Below are 16,844 nucleotides of genomic sequence, written 5' to 3'. Positions count from 1 at the left end.
AAATCAATGAAAAACTGCACACAGATAAAGATTCACTGTGCATACCCACAGGAAAATGAATCTCAAGGTAATATATGGTGACATATATGAACTTTGATAATAAATTATTTTTGAACTTTATTGCCTACCTGGACTGTTCTTTCTCTTTAACTGTAACTCTAACACTACATTCTGCTTTTTCTTTCTGATGTTACCATCTGTCCCCTCAATGTACTTGTACGTTGGAATGATCAGTATGGATGGTAATGCAAAGACTTTTCACTGTATCTCAATCTGCCTGAGGCCTCTGCTGGTCAGGGTTGACTACGAATGTTGCATCCTTGCTGGTTAGAGATGCAAGGTCACCATTTAAAAGACGGACAATTCTCCTCTAGTACCATTGCAACCAAAGGGCTCACAACTAAAACTAAGACAACTTTTCCCCCAAAGTCTACTTGAACAGCACACCAATCAAGAGTGGGATTCCTGCTTAATTTTAGTGCTCACTTTAATACTGTGTCTGCTTTCAGCCAACTTATCACATCCTGAAGCCTGGAAGTTGGACTCCTCTCCCCTTTGTGGCTGTAACCTGGCCCATTCACTTTGTGCCAACGCTGCCACAATGGGAAAGTGGCCAAAAACTTTTAAAACTGTTCTGAGTACATGCAGTAAAATGGGATATTGGCTAATTGTAGTAAGATATGTCTACTGTTCTCAAATCCTCTTGCAAATGCACCACTTGATTTTTGAATTGCTGGCTGTTAACTTTCAGTGATCAGAGCACAAAGGCTCTCTATTTCTCAGAACATCAACATATTTCAGTCTTACACTATACTAGCCATTCCATCCAGGGGAAACATCAACTCTGCACTTACCCTGTCAAGCCCCCTACAGCTTTTGTATTCTTTTTAACTCAGCAGAGTATAGGGTTAGCTTGATCAATCTCCCCTCATAGGATAAATCCCCATTGCAGGAGTCAGTTTGGTGAGCCCTACTGCACCATCACAAGGAGTTTCTTTCATAGGTAAGAAGATCTACCTTAGACCTAATATAAAACCTTACCTAAGTGCAGAAAGTCATCCACATCATCTTGCAATAAAGGCCAACATAGTGTTGGGCCTTCTCAATTCCTCACAGTAGCTGTAAATTAACTTTCAGTAACTCATGCCAAAGTACACCACAACCTGGTCATCAACACATGTTAATCTCACACCATTTTAAGAATGTGCTTTATTTTGTATCTAGTCCCCGAATAGGAATAGAGTTGGTAATATAATCATCTTCCAGGAAGCCAGAATGCACCATGCTACCAAGATATCTCATGATGAGAAAGTGGTTTGTGTAGTAGCTTAAAAAAGTTGTCTGCTACTAAATATGGATTTGTATTTGGCCCTGACTGATTGGCTGAAGTTGCTCTTAGTCTGTTGGCTTTGATTATTCAACATGTAATAAGTCTTGTTAAACTTAATGAGATTTAATTTGCACAATCTTGCTAACAGGGAGATATTAGAGATTTCTTGTGAATATTGGTCTTGAAAATGGAAAAAAAAACACAGTACACTGGAATAAAATGTCGGTACTGAACCACATTGATATAACTACACAGATAAAATGGAAATACACAACTAGGGGTCCAAAATTAAACATACATCCAGTGGCCAATCCTGTGAAAAAAAATTCAAACCACCCCGTCTGGCACAGGCACTCATTCTATGGTCAAAGTCACTTAGATCACATTTCTTCCCCTTTCTGATATTTGGTCTGAACAAAGCTGAACCTCTTGACCATGTCTGCATGCTTTAATGCATTGGGTTGCTGCCACATGATTGGCTGATTAGATATTTGCAGTAACGAGCAGGTGTGCAGGTGCAAAACGGCCACTGGGTGTATATACTGTATTTGATTAATATTCTAATATGTATCCTTTGTTACCTGTTCAACATTTAATTACCACTGAAGACAGGTTAACTGAACATACACTTTACTGCTGTGAGCAAATTGACTGCTGTGTTTGCATGTATGGTATACATGACTGCAAGACCAAACTTAATTATTCATCGCAAGATGCTAAGGATATGAATGCTAAGCACAGCTAGAGATATGAGGGATGATAGATATAAATAAATACTCATTCTCCCATAAGGCTTGTTTGCCATTGGGTATGCAAGTCCAGTTATCTCTGACTAAATCCACACAACCGTTGTTGAATAAGAAAATCAGTAGTACAGATCTGTAGGTGGGGACTGGTTCCTCTGATTTCTAATGTGTCAGAGTATTGGTTGATGATAAAACATATATTTTGTTCTATTGACAAAAAAAAGATAAGAAACATAATCAGGAGCAAGCCATCTGGTTACTCTCCAGCACCAGCTGTTTATCTGTTTCTTTTTTAATATAGGTAGATCTTGTTTTTCTCAGAAACTGAGCACCCGCAGCCTTGTTGGGTGGCAATTTCAAAGATTTACCACCTTCTATCTGAAGCAGTTTCTGGTTTTTTAAATTTCTGTCCTGAATGACTGATCATCCTGCTACTTTAAGATGCTGAGCCTGGTTTCAAGCAAAGTAAATACAACCAGAAGTAAAAATTTAGCATCCTTTCTATGAAGCTACTAAAGAATTTTGTAAATTTCCCATAAGACACAGGAGCAGAATTAAGCCATTTGGACCATTCAGTTATATCTGCCATTCAATCGTAGTTGACTTTTTTTCCCTCGCAAAACCATTCTCATATCTGCTCCCCATAACCTTTTTTGCCTTTACTAATCAAGAACCTATCATCCTCCACTTTAAGTATACCCAATGACTTGGCCTCCTCAGTCATCTCTAACAGAGGATTCCACAGACTCACCACCCTCTGGGTAAAGAAATTTCACTGAAATCATCTCTTATTCAAGAGTTTAATCCCTGTCTGCTTGGCCTCCCTTCATATAACAAGCTCAACATGCTTTGCTGCAGTTGCTCTAGTGCAAGTATATCCCTCCATAGCCTGGGAGATCGTATCTATCCACAACATTTTTTTCCAGTTTTACGGGTGTCCTAGGAAGATCAGGTTTGGTCTCCATAGAATCCCTGTAAAACTGGAACAAATGCCTCTACTGTGGTACTCATACCCTCTAGCTAATAAAGCCAACATTTAATGTTTACTCCAAATTACTGGCTAAACCTGCATATTAATTAGAATTACACAGACATCTGCACCTTTCAATCTCTGTCTATCAGGAACAGAATCAGATTTATTATCACTGACCTATACGAATGAAATTGCAGATGAAGTGGAGAGCTAAGAAACAATATTACAATAAATGACAGAGATAAATAAATATTGCAAGAGGAATAATGAGGCGGTGATCATGAATAAATCATGATCATGAGCAAAAGATATTCTGCTTTAATGTTGACTGAGGCAGAAAACATTTTTCCACGTTACATTCCATCTGTCACATCCTTTGCCCATTAGCTAAATCTAGTTATACCTCCCTAAAGCCTCTCTGCATCCTCCTTGCATACTGCACTGCCAGCTGGCTTTGTATCATTAGCAACCCCCGAACAGATTATACTCAATCCCCCATCCAAATCACTAATGCAAATTGAGAACAGCTGGGCCCCCACATCATTTCCAATGGCAATCCTTTGGTCACAGCTCCCAACCCAGAATGACGTGTTTACTTCTGTTCTCTGCCCTTTAACCAGTGATCAATGCACAACATTGCATTACTCCTGCACTGTGAGACTTTAAGTTTGCTCAAGATTCATTTCTGTGGCCCTTTGTTAAGGTTGAATATATGTTCCACTGGTTCAGCTTTATCTATTCTGCTCGATACTGATGAACGTGATTTTGCTTTCATGACCCTATGCTGAATCTCCTTAGCTTGATTTTATCTTCCATGCACACCAGGCCAATTTAAAGGCAGTGATGAATCAGCATAGAGGAGGAAGATTGAAAATCTGGTGGAGTGGCGCCACAACAACCTCTTACTCAGTAGCAGCAAGACCAGGGAGCTAATGGTGGACTTCAGGAGGAGGAAACCAGGGTGTCCATGAGCCAGTCCATAAGATATAGGAGCAGAATTAGGCTATTCGGCCTATTGCGTCTGCTCCACTAAATATTTGATGCACTCCTCATCAGAGAATCAGAGGTGGAGAGGGTCAGCAAATTTAAATTCCTCCGTTTTATTATTATTATTTCAGAGGAACTGTCCTGGGCCCAGCATGTAAGTGCAATTATGAAGAAAGCACAGCAGCGCCTCTACTTCTTTCGGAGTTTGGTAAGATTCGACATGACATCGCGAACTTTGACAAACTTCTATAGATAAGTAGTGGAGAATATACTGACTGGCTACATCACAGCCTGGTATGGAAACACCAATACCCTGTAAACAGAAAATCCTACATAAAGTACTGGATATGGCTCAGTCCATCATGGGTGAAGCCCTCCCTACCATAGAGCACATCTATGTGAAACGTTGTTGCAGGAAAGCAGCATCCATCATCAGCTGCCATCAGGAAGAAGGTACAGAAGCCTCAGGACTCACACCATCAGGTTCAGAAACAGTTATCACCCCTCAGCCATCAGACTCTTGAACCAAAGGGGATAGCTTCACTCAACTTCACTTGCCCCATCATTGAAATGTTTCCACAAACTATGGGCTCACTTTCAATGACTCTTCATCTCATGTTCTCGATACTTATTGCTTCTTTATTTATTATTATTACTTCTTCTTTTGTATTTTGACAGATTGTTGTTTTTTTGCACACTGGTTGAATGCCCAAATTAGTGTGGTCCTTCATAGATTCTGTTATGGATTTATTGAGTATGCCCACAAGGAATTGAACCTCAGGGTTGTATACGGTGACATATATGTACTTTGATAATAAATTTACTTAAAATTTTTGAACTAATATAGTAAGGAGTCCAACATTTTCACCTCCACTGATATCTCACCAAGAGGACACTGTGTCCATCGTGGACTTTCCAAGAGTATGTGTATTTCAGCAAGGCATAATATTTCAGGAGACAGAATCTCCAAAGTTCCACCAAGATATTGCACATGTTGTTAACACATAACAAAACAGCAACTACATTACCAGTGATGGTGACAGTATGGAATCCATCAGTTTTTATGCTGCAAGGTCTTTCCTGACTAACGTCAAGGCCATTAGCAATACTCTACAGTTTGCTGAACAACTTCTGTAACAGAAGGGTTGAGGTTGTTGAGGGCCTGGAATCACAATGAGGCTGAGAGATTTCTACCCCTGAGGACATTAGTGAAAAAAAAAGATTTTGGGCCAAACTAATGATGGCGTGGTCACCCACACTGAGACCAGCTATTTCTTTAATGATAGACTATTTGAATAATTAACTTTAAGATCCCTATCTGCCCCAGTGTTTTTGAGAAGGAAGTACAGGAGCCTTAAATCCTACACTACCATGTTCAGGAATAGTTATTGCCCTTCAACCATCAGACTCCTAAACCAGCATGGATAACTTCACTCATCCCAACACTGAACTGATTCCACAACCTGGGGACTCACTCTCAAGGACTCTACAATTCATGTTCTCAGTATTTATTTACTTTTTTTTGTATTTGTTTATCTTCTTGTGCACGTTAGTTGTTTGTCGGTCTTTGCATGTAGTTTTTCATTGATTCTATTTTTTTTTTGTTCTACTCAGATTGCCCAGAAGGAAATGAATCTCAGGGTAGACAATATTGAACTGTGAACTTTGAATTTTTAGCTCTGGACTGTCAGTCCAGTCCCCAGGATTAGTAGTCTGGAAAATTCAGCTCAGTACTATCTTTCCTCTTGTTCAACAACCCTCCAGGCCAAATCTTATTTGTGCGAATTGGAGGAAACTAATGCCAGGGCAAAGGCGATATTAGGAGAGATTAAATAATTGGAGTAAAGAGTGGTCATTTTGTAGTAAGGCAGAGAGGTGGAAAGGAAGAAAGAAAATTCCAGCGTGTGATGCCATGGCAGTTGAAGGTTCTTCCAGCACCGATGGAATAAGTGGATACAAGTACACTAGAATGAAGGATTCAGGAATTATATAACTCTGGAGGTGGTTATAGATGTAGAGATTTAGGCCATAAAGTAATATAACTGAGCAGGATGAGAATGTTAATTTTCATGAGGGAATGGGAGCCACAATCAGCGAGGAAGGGCAGCCACTGAGTGGACCTGATGTGGAATGAGATAACATTAGGTGTGTTGGATGAACTGAACTTCCTGGCGGGTGAAGGAAGGGAGACCCATGAGAGCAGTCTAATTTGGTGGTCACGCAGGTGATTTTACAGAGGGAAAGTAGAGTGTCGTTGTGGAGAGGTGGGTGTAGTTGAATATCATACCAAAAGAAATAAAGCTGGTTCTCTTTGCTAACAGCATCAGCTCACCCAATGTTAAACTTTAGGAGAGCTCAGTGAAACTTGGATGTAATTGGCCATCAATATGAATAATGTTTCATATTCAGCATTCTCGTATCCATATTTTGTCCCTTTTTAACTTTTTGACAATCTTCTGTATTTCCCCCCTTTTTAACAATACTTATTTTTCCACTTTTTAGAGTTTTGGACAATCTTTATTATTAACGGCTCACCTGGATCTTATGTTCATCAGCCTCAAGTTTCTTTGTCAGCTCAGTCAGTTTATAGGTCAGCTCGTCCCGTTCTTCCAAGTCCTTCTCTTGGCAGATAGTCTTTAGCTTCTGTAGCGTGTTCTTTGTTTTCCACAGCTCCGACTCTGCCTCTTTCAGTTGCTTCGACACGTACCGGTCCTGCTCCTTGGACCTCCGCAGCATCTCCTTCAACATTTGTACCTCGTTTGTGTGCCTGGTTAATAACTGGGGCAAATTGTTCTGCTCGTTCTCAAACTTCACCAGGGCCTTCATGTGGCGGTACTGAAGCTTTCTGAGCAGCTTGTTCTCCAACCTGGCATTTTTCAGCTCTCTCTGGAGGTCATACACCTCATTCTTCAACTCCTTTGTTTTGTTCAGTCTGGCTGACAGGATGTGGCGGGTAACTGAATCATTACCCAGCTCCCCGGTGTTCATTTTAGTAATTTTTTGTGATTTATTCTTCAATGTAGACTGGTTCCAATTTTGCAGCACTTTAAACCTTGGTTTAGTTTGTACTATGGAAGAAAAGCAAATGGCTCATGTTAATTCTGCTGTCTGCATCAAATGGCTGAATACGCTCAGTGGGCATGTTATTGGGTATATCCGGACACCTGCTCGTTAATGCAAATAACTAATCAATCAAATCATGTGGTAGCAACTCAATGCAAAAAAAAAAAAATAATCCAGGCTTGGTCAAAAGGTTCGGTGTTGTTCAGCCCAACCGTCAGAATGGGGAAGAAGTTCAGCCCACAGCCCAGTACATCGCAGGTAAAGCCCTCCCAACTATTGAGCACATCTGCATGAAACATTGTTGGAGGGAAGCAGCATCCATCACCAGAGATCCTCACCACCCAGCCATGCTCTTTCCTCACTGCTGGCATCAGGTAGAAGATACAAGAGCCTCAGGATTTGCACCACCAGGTTCAAGAACAGTGCCTACCCCTCAAACATCAGGCTCTTGAACAAAGGGGGATAACTACACTCACTTGCCAATTCATTGGGATGTTCTCACAACCAATGATCTCCTTTAAGGACTCTTTACCTTGTTATTTCATGTTCTTGTTATTTATTGCCTTTTACTTACATTTGCATTTGCACAGTTTGTTGTCTTCCGCACTCTAGTTGATATTTCATTGATCCTGTTACAGTTACTACTCTCCAGATTTGCTGAGTATGAAAATGAATCTCACACTTGCATATGGTGACATATATGTACTTTGATAATAAAATTCACTTTTAAGTTTGAACTTTGAACTTTGAAATGTGATCTGTGACTTTGACCATGGAATGATTGTGGTCCCAGACAGTGTGGTTTGAGTATCTCAGTAACTGCTGATCTGCTAGGATTTTCATACAGAGCAGTCTCTAGAGTCTCAACATTCTTGGAGAAAGGTGCAAAAACCAAAACTAAAACATTAACTAAGTAACACACACAAAATGCTGGTGGAACGCAGCAGGCCAGGCAGCATCTATAGGGAGAAGCACCGTCGATGTTTCGGGCTAAGACCCTTCGTCGCATTCAGTAAGTGGCAGTCCTGTGGGTAAAAATGCCTTGTCAATGAGAATGGCAGACTGGTTCAAGCTGACAGGAAGCACCAGTAACCCAAATAACCACATGTTACAACAATGGTGTGCAGAAGAGCTTCCCTGAATGCACAACACGTTGAGCCTTGAAGTGGATGGACTACAGCAGCAGAAGACCACAAACATACACTCATTGTCCACTTTATTAGGTACGGGAAGTAACTAATAAAGTGGCCACTGTGTGCAAAATATGCTTTTTTATAGATACTGGTCACAAGATTCATTGCTGTGCAACTAGAATGCTCCCAATTCTGTGCTACTTCCACTCAACTTGACAGGAAGAGATTAAGAGATAAGAAACTCCACAGTACTCCTCTGAAAGAAGCGATGAGTTGGGCATTTGGAATGTAAAAATGATGTAATTGTTTTATTTGTTTGTTTTACCTCCACACCTTTTGTCTCTGTTTACACTTGCTGTCATGGGAACTGTTCTGGACTGGACTGGAGTGCAATACAAATGTGTCCAAATCAGGAGACACAGCACACATTATTTTTCTGGTTACAGGATAAAGTGACTGGTTGAATGATGGTCTCACATGAAAGCACCAATGCCCAAGAACAGAAAAGCCTACAAAAGGCAATGGATGCTGCCCAGTCCATCACAGGCAAAGCCCTCCCCGTCACTGTGTGCATCTACATGGAACGCTGCCACAGGAAAGCAGCGTCCATCATCAAGGACCCCCACCATCCAGGCCATGCTCTCTTCTCGCTGCTGCCATCGGGAAGGAGGCACAGGAACCTTAGGTCCCGCACCTCCAGGTTCAGGAACAGTTATTACCCTACAACCATCAGGCTTCTGAACCAGTGTGGCTAACTTCACTCACCTCAACTGTGATCTGATTCCACAACCTATGGACTCACTTTCAAGGACTCATGTTCTCAGTATTATTTATTGATTTGTCAGTTTGTTTATTTATTACGTTTTGTCTTTCACATATTGGCTTCTTTTTGCAGATTGGTTGTTTGTCAGTCTTTGTGTGTGTGTGTGTGTGTGTAGTTTTTCATTGTTTCTATTATATTTATTTGTTCTACTGTGAATGCCCACAAGAAACGAATCTCATGGTGGAATATGGTGGCATATAACTTGATAGTAAATTTATTTTGGATTTTCATCCATTTCATTTGAGAAATGCAGAAGCCAACATTGCAGTATCTTCTGGTAGTTTTGCTAGCTAAGCATTGTTTCCAGGTAAGTGAATGGTAAAGACTGGATATTAAGTTGCTCAGAACTTACACCCTCCAGAAAGACCACAACCTTGTCGTTGGGTTTGGAGGCTTGCGTGCCTCATTGATCCGGTGAGCTATTTGGTTGGATTCAGGGCTTATGCTTTGGCTCTTGGTAGGGTCACCCATGCCAAACAGGTCAGAGGGGAGAGAGTGGTTCACTGATCCTTCAGATTTGTGGGTTCAGCTCAAGGTTAATAACCCTGACTGGTAAAACAAAACTGTTATGGAAACAGCAATGAAAAATCCTTCGACATCTGAGTGTGGCGGTATTCCTGAGTCTCCACCCGGGACTTGCATGACTGAAAGTAGTGAAAACCGAGCTACTGATATGATGAAGGAAGCTTTGAGCACCACCAGGGATGAAAGACTTTCATTGCTGCTCTAAACGTCAGCGGTGTAATGGCCAATAAGTAAGTGAAGAACTTATACCATGTTCTCCCTTTGGCCTCTGACGCTGCAGCCAACCCGTGAGTAAGCACATAGGCAAGAAACCCTGTGAATTGCAAAAATAAACAACCAAAATAAACATGTATCATTTCAAAGTACTCTTGTTGGTTTTCCAGAAGGGTAGAACAAGTAATTGGCTGCTTTATTCATTCTTAGCAAAGGATAAAATAATATCAATTATATCCTCACCATGGTTCAGGTGATGCAAGTGGTATTGTTTTGGAAGGTCAGGCTCCTATTGTGGCCTAATTTAAAGTTCTGTAGTGAATAGAAACACACTGAAAAGATAAGAGATGAAGCCCTGTGATGTACCATCAATAACTCTCAGAGACGGGAAGCAAAAGATAGGCTTTTATTAGCTGCAAACGTGACCACAACATCTTGGAGACTGAGGGAGGAGCAGTGCCTCCAATCGCCTTTATACAGGGGTCAGTGGGAGGAGCCACAGGAGCAGTCAGCAGGGGGGCGTGTTCAGATAGGTATACACATAGTTTACCACACCCTGTGCCTGTTTTTACATTTTTCAGCACAGATGATCTCTCTGTAGTTGCATTCTAATCTCCCTCTTTTTATATTCTCTGCCCTGCCAAGTCTACCCCATCCAATATGGGCTAGCATCACTGGTCAAAGGTTCCTGATTATAAATCCAACCGTCACCCTTTGCCCTTGCTCACCAATTTTGGATCCAATTTGCTGAATTACCATGAAACCAGTCACCCATCTGGGACCCTATCAAAGACCTTACTGAAATCCATCAATTTAACAATGCTTCAAAAAATTTAAATCATCATGCAGACAGAACAAAGTCATGCTGACTATCATTGATTAATCCCTGCCAATCCAAGTGCTGATTAATCCTGTACCTTGGGACTTTTCCAAATAGTTTCTTTACCACTGATACAAGATTGACCGATTAGTAATTACCTAGTTCAGACCTTATGGCCTTCCTGAATTAAGACACCACACTCACTTCCTCGGGTCATCTGGCACCTCTTCTACAGCCAGAGGAGGTTCAGTAATCCCCTCCCTTCCCTGGCATAATAGCCATGGGGATGTTTCATCAAGCCTTTGGAATTCATCCATCTTCAGGTCCACTAAAACACCTAATATCTTCTCCTTTTCGATTGACTTTTATTCTGGAGTTCCAACGAACTCCACCCTGAAATCTCCAACCACAAGGGTATTCTCTCAAATGAATTCTTTCAGTACCTCATCCACTTTCTTTAAGGGCTCTGCTGTGTTCTGTTCTCTATTCTTACCAATGGGTAGAATGATGCAGGGTGGAACTGCAGTTTGCCCTTGAATTTGAACTCCAAACTTGTGACCCAGAGCATCAAACATAACCCCTTAGTTAGAGCACCACAACAACACAGACACAGGAACTTTGGCCCAACTCGTCAATATTGGCCTGGCTTTCCACCTAGTCCCATATACTTGTACTCAGACCATAGCCCTCATTTATGTGCCTATCCAAACTTCCCTGAAATATTATAATATTCATTCGTTCATTCATTTATTTATTTAGAGCTACAGTGCAGAATAGACCCTTCCAGCCCTTTGAGCTGGGCTGCCCAGCAATTTAACCCCAGCCTAATCACAGGACAATTTACAACAACCAATTAAACTACCAACAGGTACATCTTTGGAATGTGGCAGGACACCAGAGCACTCAGAGGAAACTCAGACGGTCACAGGGAGAACGTACAAACTTCTTACAGGCAGCGGCAGCTCATTCCACACTTGAACCATCCTTTGAATGAAAATGTTCCCCTTCAGATTACCATTAATTATTTTACCGTTTTCCTAAACCTACAACCTCTAATTCTAGTCTTACCCAACCCCTGGGGAGAAAGCCTGTACACATTCACCCGATCCACACCCCTCATAATGTTGTATACCTCTATAATATATCCCCTCATTCCCCTGCGCTCCACGGAATAAAGTCCAAACCGTTCCCTTTAACTCAAGTTCCAGCAAAATGCAATATCTTTAGCACTCACTCTAAGAAAATGGCATCTTTGGAAGTTAGTTTAGTTTGTTAGGAGGAACATGGTGATGCAGAAGAAATCAATTGAGTTTTATTTCCCAGGGTCCTCTGATACCAAGTGTGATTGTGGACTTTAGCACTTGGAACGCGTAAGACGAACATCAAACTCTGAACTGCAGCTAGTGTTGCAATTCCACTGTCTGTCATTTGAATGTTCAGTCTGTATACATCTTTACAACCTCTGCTCCTGTATAAAATGTGGCAATCAAAAGTTTGGATTGATAAAGTTATCCCTGTTCTGGACACCTGACACCACGGAGTTTTGATTCCACAGCATGCATGTCTGATTCTGACCCCATCTTTGCCCATTCCTCCTGCCCCTTGCTCTCTCCCACTCAAAGTCAGATTTTGCTTAATGCCCTTTTTATATATTAACACCCACCTAAGCTAAACCCATTGATTTTATGGGTTAAAATTACCTACCTGGTTACTAGAACGTCTATTATATTTAAAAATGTAAGCCCTTCTCATACTTGCAACTGAATTACTCAATTATTACATTCATAAAGCAATAGTGATTCACAGTTGAGAAAAGTTACCTCAAAAATCAATATGAATTTCTTAAGAAGAAAGTAGTTAATCTAATTAATTTTAGGATGTGCTTGATAACAATTAATCTGAAACTGAATTCAAACTAAACCTACATAACAGATTTTGTGAATGTGAACTACACTCCAAAAGTAACATGATATAATGATTGTTGTGTTAATAAATAATGTATCTTCTAGTCTACCATGAATAATGCTCATGAGTCAAGATTTAAGATCGTTCAACGTCATTTTCTGTACAGAGGTGTAAGGAGAACGAAATAATTGTTACTTATGTAGCACAATAAAAGACACAAAAGATAAACAATGATAGTCATACAAACACACACAATAAATATAAATCCATAAGATAGCTTATGTACGTAGATTGGTTGTATGTCCATAAAGTGATGCTAGGCTGTAGATAAGGTGATGGACGGGCAATAATAAAGTGGTGGTGGATAGTGGATGGAGATGCTGATCAGCCTTACTGCTTGGGGAAAGTAACTGTTTTTGAGTCTGGTGGCCCTGAGGTGGATGCTAAGTAACCTCCACCCTGACGGGAGTGGAACAAACAGTCCATAAGCAGGGTGTGTAGGATCTTTCAAGATGTTACTGGCCCCTTTCCGAGCACCTTTCTGTATAGCTGTCCGAGATGGCCAGTAGACTGGTGCCTGTGATGCATTGGATAGTGTTGACCACCCGTTGCAGAGCCTTCCGGCTCGCTGCAGTGCAGCTTCTGTACCAAGCAGTAATGCAGCTGGTTAGGATGCTCTCTACTGTGCATCAGTAGAATGATGTGAGTATAGATGTGCAAAGTCCAGCTCTCTTCAGCTTCCTCAGAAAGTAGAGGTGTTGGTGAGCTATCTTGACTGTGATGTGCATTGGGACCTTGAGAAGTTGTGTGTGATGTGCACTCCCAGGAGTGTGAAACTGCTTGCAGTTTCCGCTGCTGTGCTGCCACATTAAAGGGCAGTGTGAGTGATCCAAAGACCCAGGACACAAAACTACATTTGATCCTGTTATTTCCTGGTAAACTTCTACAAGTTTAACTCTTGTAAAATTGAAGTAATTACATCATCATTTTCATTTTTCACTGATGATGTCATTAAATGCAAACTACCTAGATAGTGTATGATGCACCCCGCCAATTGAATAGAGGAGTGAGTAACAAGCACTGAGTTTTCCATGAGGTTATAAACTACAAATCTGTGATTCTGAGAGATTGAGTCACCAGGGAATGAGAGGGTATGTTATAGACATACATAAAATTATGAAACAGATTGGGTTTTTTTTGGCATATAAGGATTGTAGATGACTGAGTGAGGTCTCTATTGGTCGAGGTCGACCATGGATGCAGAGTCCCAGCTGTCTAGATACACAAGCCAAGGCACTACAATATGGAGAGTAAACAGTTAACCCTGTAGCAAGCTCCACTCTCCACACATCTGATGAGCCCAGAGAAACAGCAGAGACTGATAAAGTTTGGCACCAGCAGCGTCACAGGAGTTGCCAGTCAGCATTGAACTCAACACAGAACTGCCTTAGGGACTCCAGCTCCGGACCTTATCCTTGGGATTTCCTCACGAGGCCTTGCCCATGTGTGGGTATAGCCGCAAGGCAGCGGAGGTTTGCGATGAGCTGCCAACTACAGCTGACAAGCCCCCTCTGCCTGGTTTTAAGGTGGCATTAGCCTGCCTTTGCCCCTTCTCCTCACAGTAGAAACAGTTCCAACGGGCTTAATAGCTAAGCCACACATGAAGGCCAGGAGCTGGACTTGGTTGTCAGAGGCTATTTGAGTCGCACACCATTGGGAGCGTTTAATAGGTAGTGGAAGCTTGTTCCCACTACCACTCCCGGCTATAATAACCTTAAGGGATTGGGTTTACAACCAAGTCATTGTTTTCTTTAAGTGGAGTTTGATGGGTTCTTGATTAGTCAGAGCATCAAAGGTTATGGGGAAAAGGAAGGGGACTGGGTTGAGACGGATAATAAAGTAGCCATGATGGAATGGCAGACCAGACTCAATGGGACATGTAGTTTGGTATGTCCCTGTCAGCCCTTAACAATTTTTGGTGGTGCACCATAGAAGGCGTTCTGTCTGGAACTGTAGCAACGTGGTATGGTAACTGCTCTGCACATGACTGCAAGAAACAGCTCGCCACATCACAGAAACCAGCTCCCCAGATGATCTCTGTCTATACTTCTTGCTGCTTCAGTTAAGTAGCCAGCATAATCAAAGACCCCATTCAATTCGGACAAGTACCCCTCTCTCCTCTCCCCTTCCTCATTGGGCAGAAGATTTAAAAAAAAGTAAGTAAGCATGTACCATCATGCTAAAGGACAACTTTTATCTCACTGTCATCGGATTCTTGTACAGAGCTCAGGTAAGAAGATGGACCTCTGTCCTCATAACCTACCTCATTCTGACCCTACACTTCATCGTTTAACTGCACTGCACTCTTTTGGTAGCTTCCTTCTGCGTTGTTATTAATTTACCTTATTCCAGCTCAATGCTCTGTGTAGTGATTTAATCTGCATAAACAGTTTGCACAACAAGCTTTTCACTGTAATTTGTACATGTGACAATAATAAATCAATTTCCAAATGAGGTCTGACTAATGCCTCATAAAGCCTCAGTATCATTACTTCCTTTTATATTCTATCCCTCTAAAAAGGAATGCTAATGTTAAATTTTCCTTATATATATTTATTTATGTTTACTTTCCTACAGATACAGCATGGAATAGGCCCTTCTGGTTCTTTGAACCATACCCCAAGCACCCTCCCCCCCCCCCCCCCCCCCCACACCGACAACCACAATTTAACCCTTACACCAATCACAGGACAATTAACCTCCCTGGTATATCTTTGGGCTGTGGGAGGAAACCAGAGAACCTGGGAACACCCAAGCATTCCTTGGAGAGGACATACAGTCTCCTTATAGAGGACGTCGAGTTTGAACTCTGAATTCCAGCCACCCGTGCTGTAATATCATCACTACGCAACCATTTCCCTTCCTTACTCTCAATTCAACCTGCAAGGTAATCTTTAAGGAATCCTACACTCAGACTCTCAAGTCCCTTTGGACTTGCAATTTCTGAATTCATTCCCCATTTAGAAAATAGCTTTTATTCTTCGTCCATAGGTCAACTGGAGAGCTCGAGACTTTTTCCCAAGGTGGAAATAATGAATATGAAGGGGCATAATTTTTGGTGATTGGAGGAAAGTGTAGGGGAATGTCAGATAGTTTTTTTATGCAGTGAGTCATGGGTGCATGGAACACACTGCCAGGGTTGGTGGCAGAACCAGAGAGATTAGGAGCATTTAAGAGACTTTTAGGCACATGGATGATAGAAAAATGGAAAGCTGTGTTAGCAGAAAGGGTTAGATTGATCTGAGAGTAGGTTAAATGATCGGTACAACATAGTAGGCCAAAGGGCCTGTTCTGTGTTGTAATGTTCTGTGTCCTATTGTTCTATGTTTTAATTCAAAGTAGCATACCTGTTTTCTGAAAGCTCGTGTTGTTGTTTTTCTCAACTGTTTCATTCATTGTCTCCTGCAGTTTTCTTTTCTCATCTTCTCCTTGAAATGACTCAGCACTGCTGCTGCGATCATCAAAGTCCTCGGAGTATTCGGTGAGTTCGCTGTTTCTTTGAGAGCTGCTGCTCTTGGTGCCTTTGCTTATCTTGATATTGGAATTGCTGCTACTGGAAGCACAGCTTTGGATTTGTCTTCTCGGGGAACGATCTGAGGGACTGCTCTGCAAATCCTCTTCACTGGCCATGGTCAGGAATATAATCTTCGTTGATTAAGTCTTCTTCATATTGGATTTCCCAGTAAAAACCTCCAATAACATGGGTTGTTCTGAAAGATATAGCATCATACACAGTTCCTGTAGAAGAAAAAATTGGGAAATATTAATGGAAATCTAAAAGAAGAAAGAAATCCTACAAGAATACAAAAGATCAGTCAATATCAGAAACTATCTTCGTCGAAATTCACTGTTATCTGTCACAAAATTTAGCTCTTTGCGACTCATTCAGTTTATTTTTTCATTCTCTTTTTTCAAGGTATCACCACATGATGCACCACAGAAGGTCACTTGGTTCACTATTCTTCTGCTGGGCCTTGTATAGAGATTCTGGTTTGTTCCACTTCCCTCCTGTTTTTAATATTTTCATTGTTTTCCTACTAGTAGGCAAAGCATGGAAGCAGAATATAGCATTTTGATTAGTATTATTAGAAATGGTAAAACGTAGTCAAATTAACTACTTCTTACAAGATTTTAGTTGGCTTTAAGATCCACGACGTCTGTTATTAGTATTCACAGTACTGTAGAGACGGTTCAGCCTCAAGTTTTCTCAAGGCAACAGATGCTAATACTGATCTCTCATTGAGTATAGTTGCGTGCTGTGGTCTG

General features: G+C 41.3%; 1 protein-coding gene across 4 annotated transcripts in view; it reads right to left on the bottom strand.

The window, feature by feature from the left end:
* The window catches only part of LOC140727273 (lebercilin-like protein), a 62,784-nt gene that overhangs the window by 23,992 nt on the left and 21,948 nt on the right, over window positions 1-16,844 (bottom strand). For all 4 annotated transcript variants that reach the window (XM_073044532.1, XM_073044535.1, XM_073044534.1 and 1 more), the window contains exons 2-3: window positions 15,926-16,316; window positions 6,572-7,104 (exon numbers count right to left, since the gene is read on the bottom strand). In XM_073044532.1, the coding sequence (XP_072900633.1) occupies window positions 6,572-7,104; window positions 15,926-16,208 (816 nt within the window). In that variant the 5' untranslated portion in view covers window positions 16,209-16,316. The remainder of the gene's footprint in view (window positions 1-6,571; window positions 7,105-15,925; window positions 16,317-16,844) is intronic.

Source organism: Hemitrygon akajei, chromosome 5 (assembly GCF_048418815.1).
Source record: "Hemitrygon akajei chromosome 5, sHemAka1.3, whole genome shotgun sequence".
NCBI lineage: Eukaryota > Metazoa > Chordata > Chondrichthyes > Myliobatiformes > Dasyatidae > Hemitrygon > Hemitrygon akajei.
Note: the sequence above shows the minus strand (reverse complement) of the source record. Positions and strands in the feature narration are given on the sequence as shown.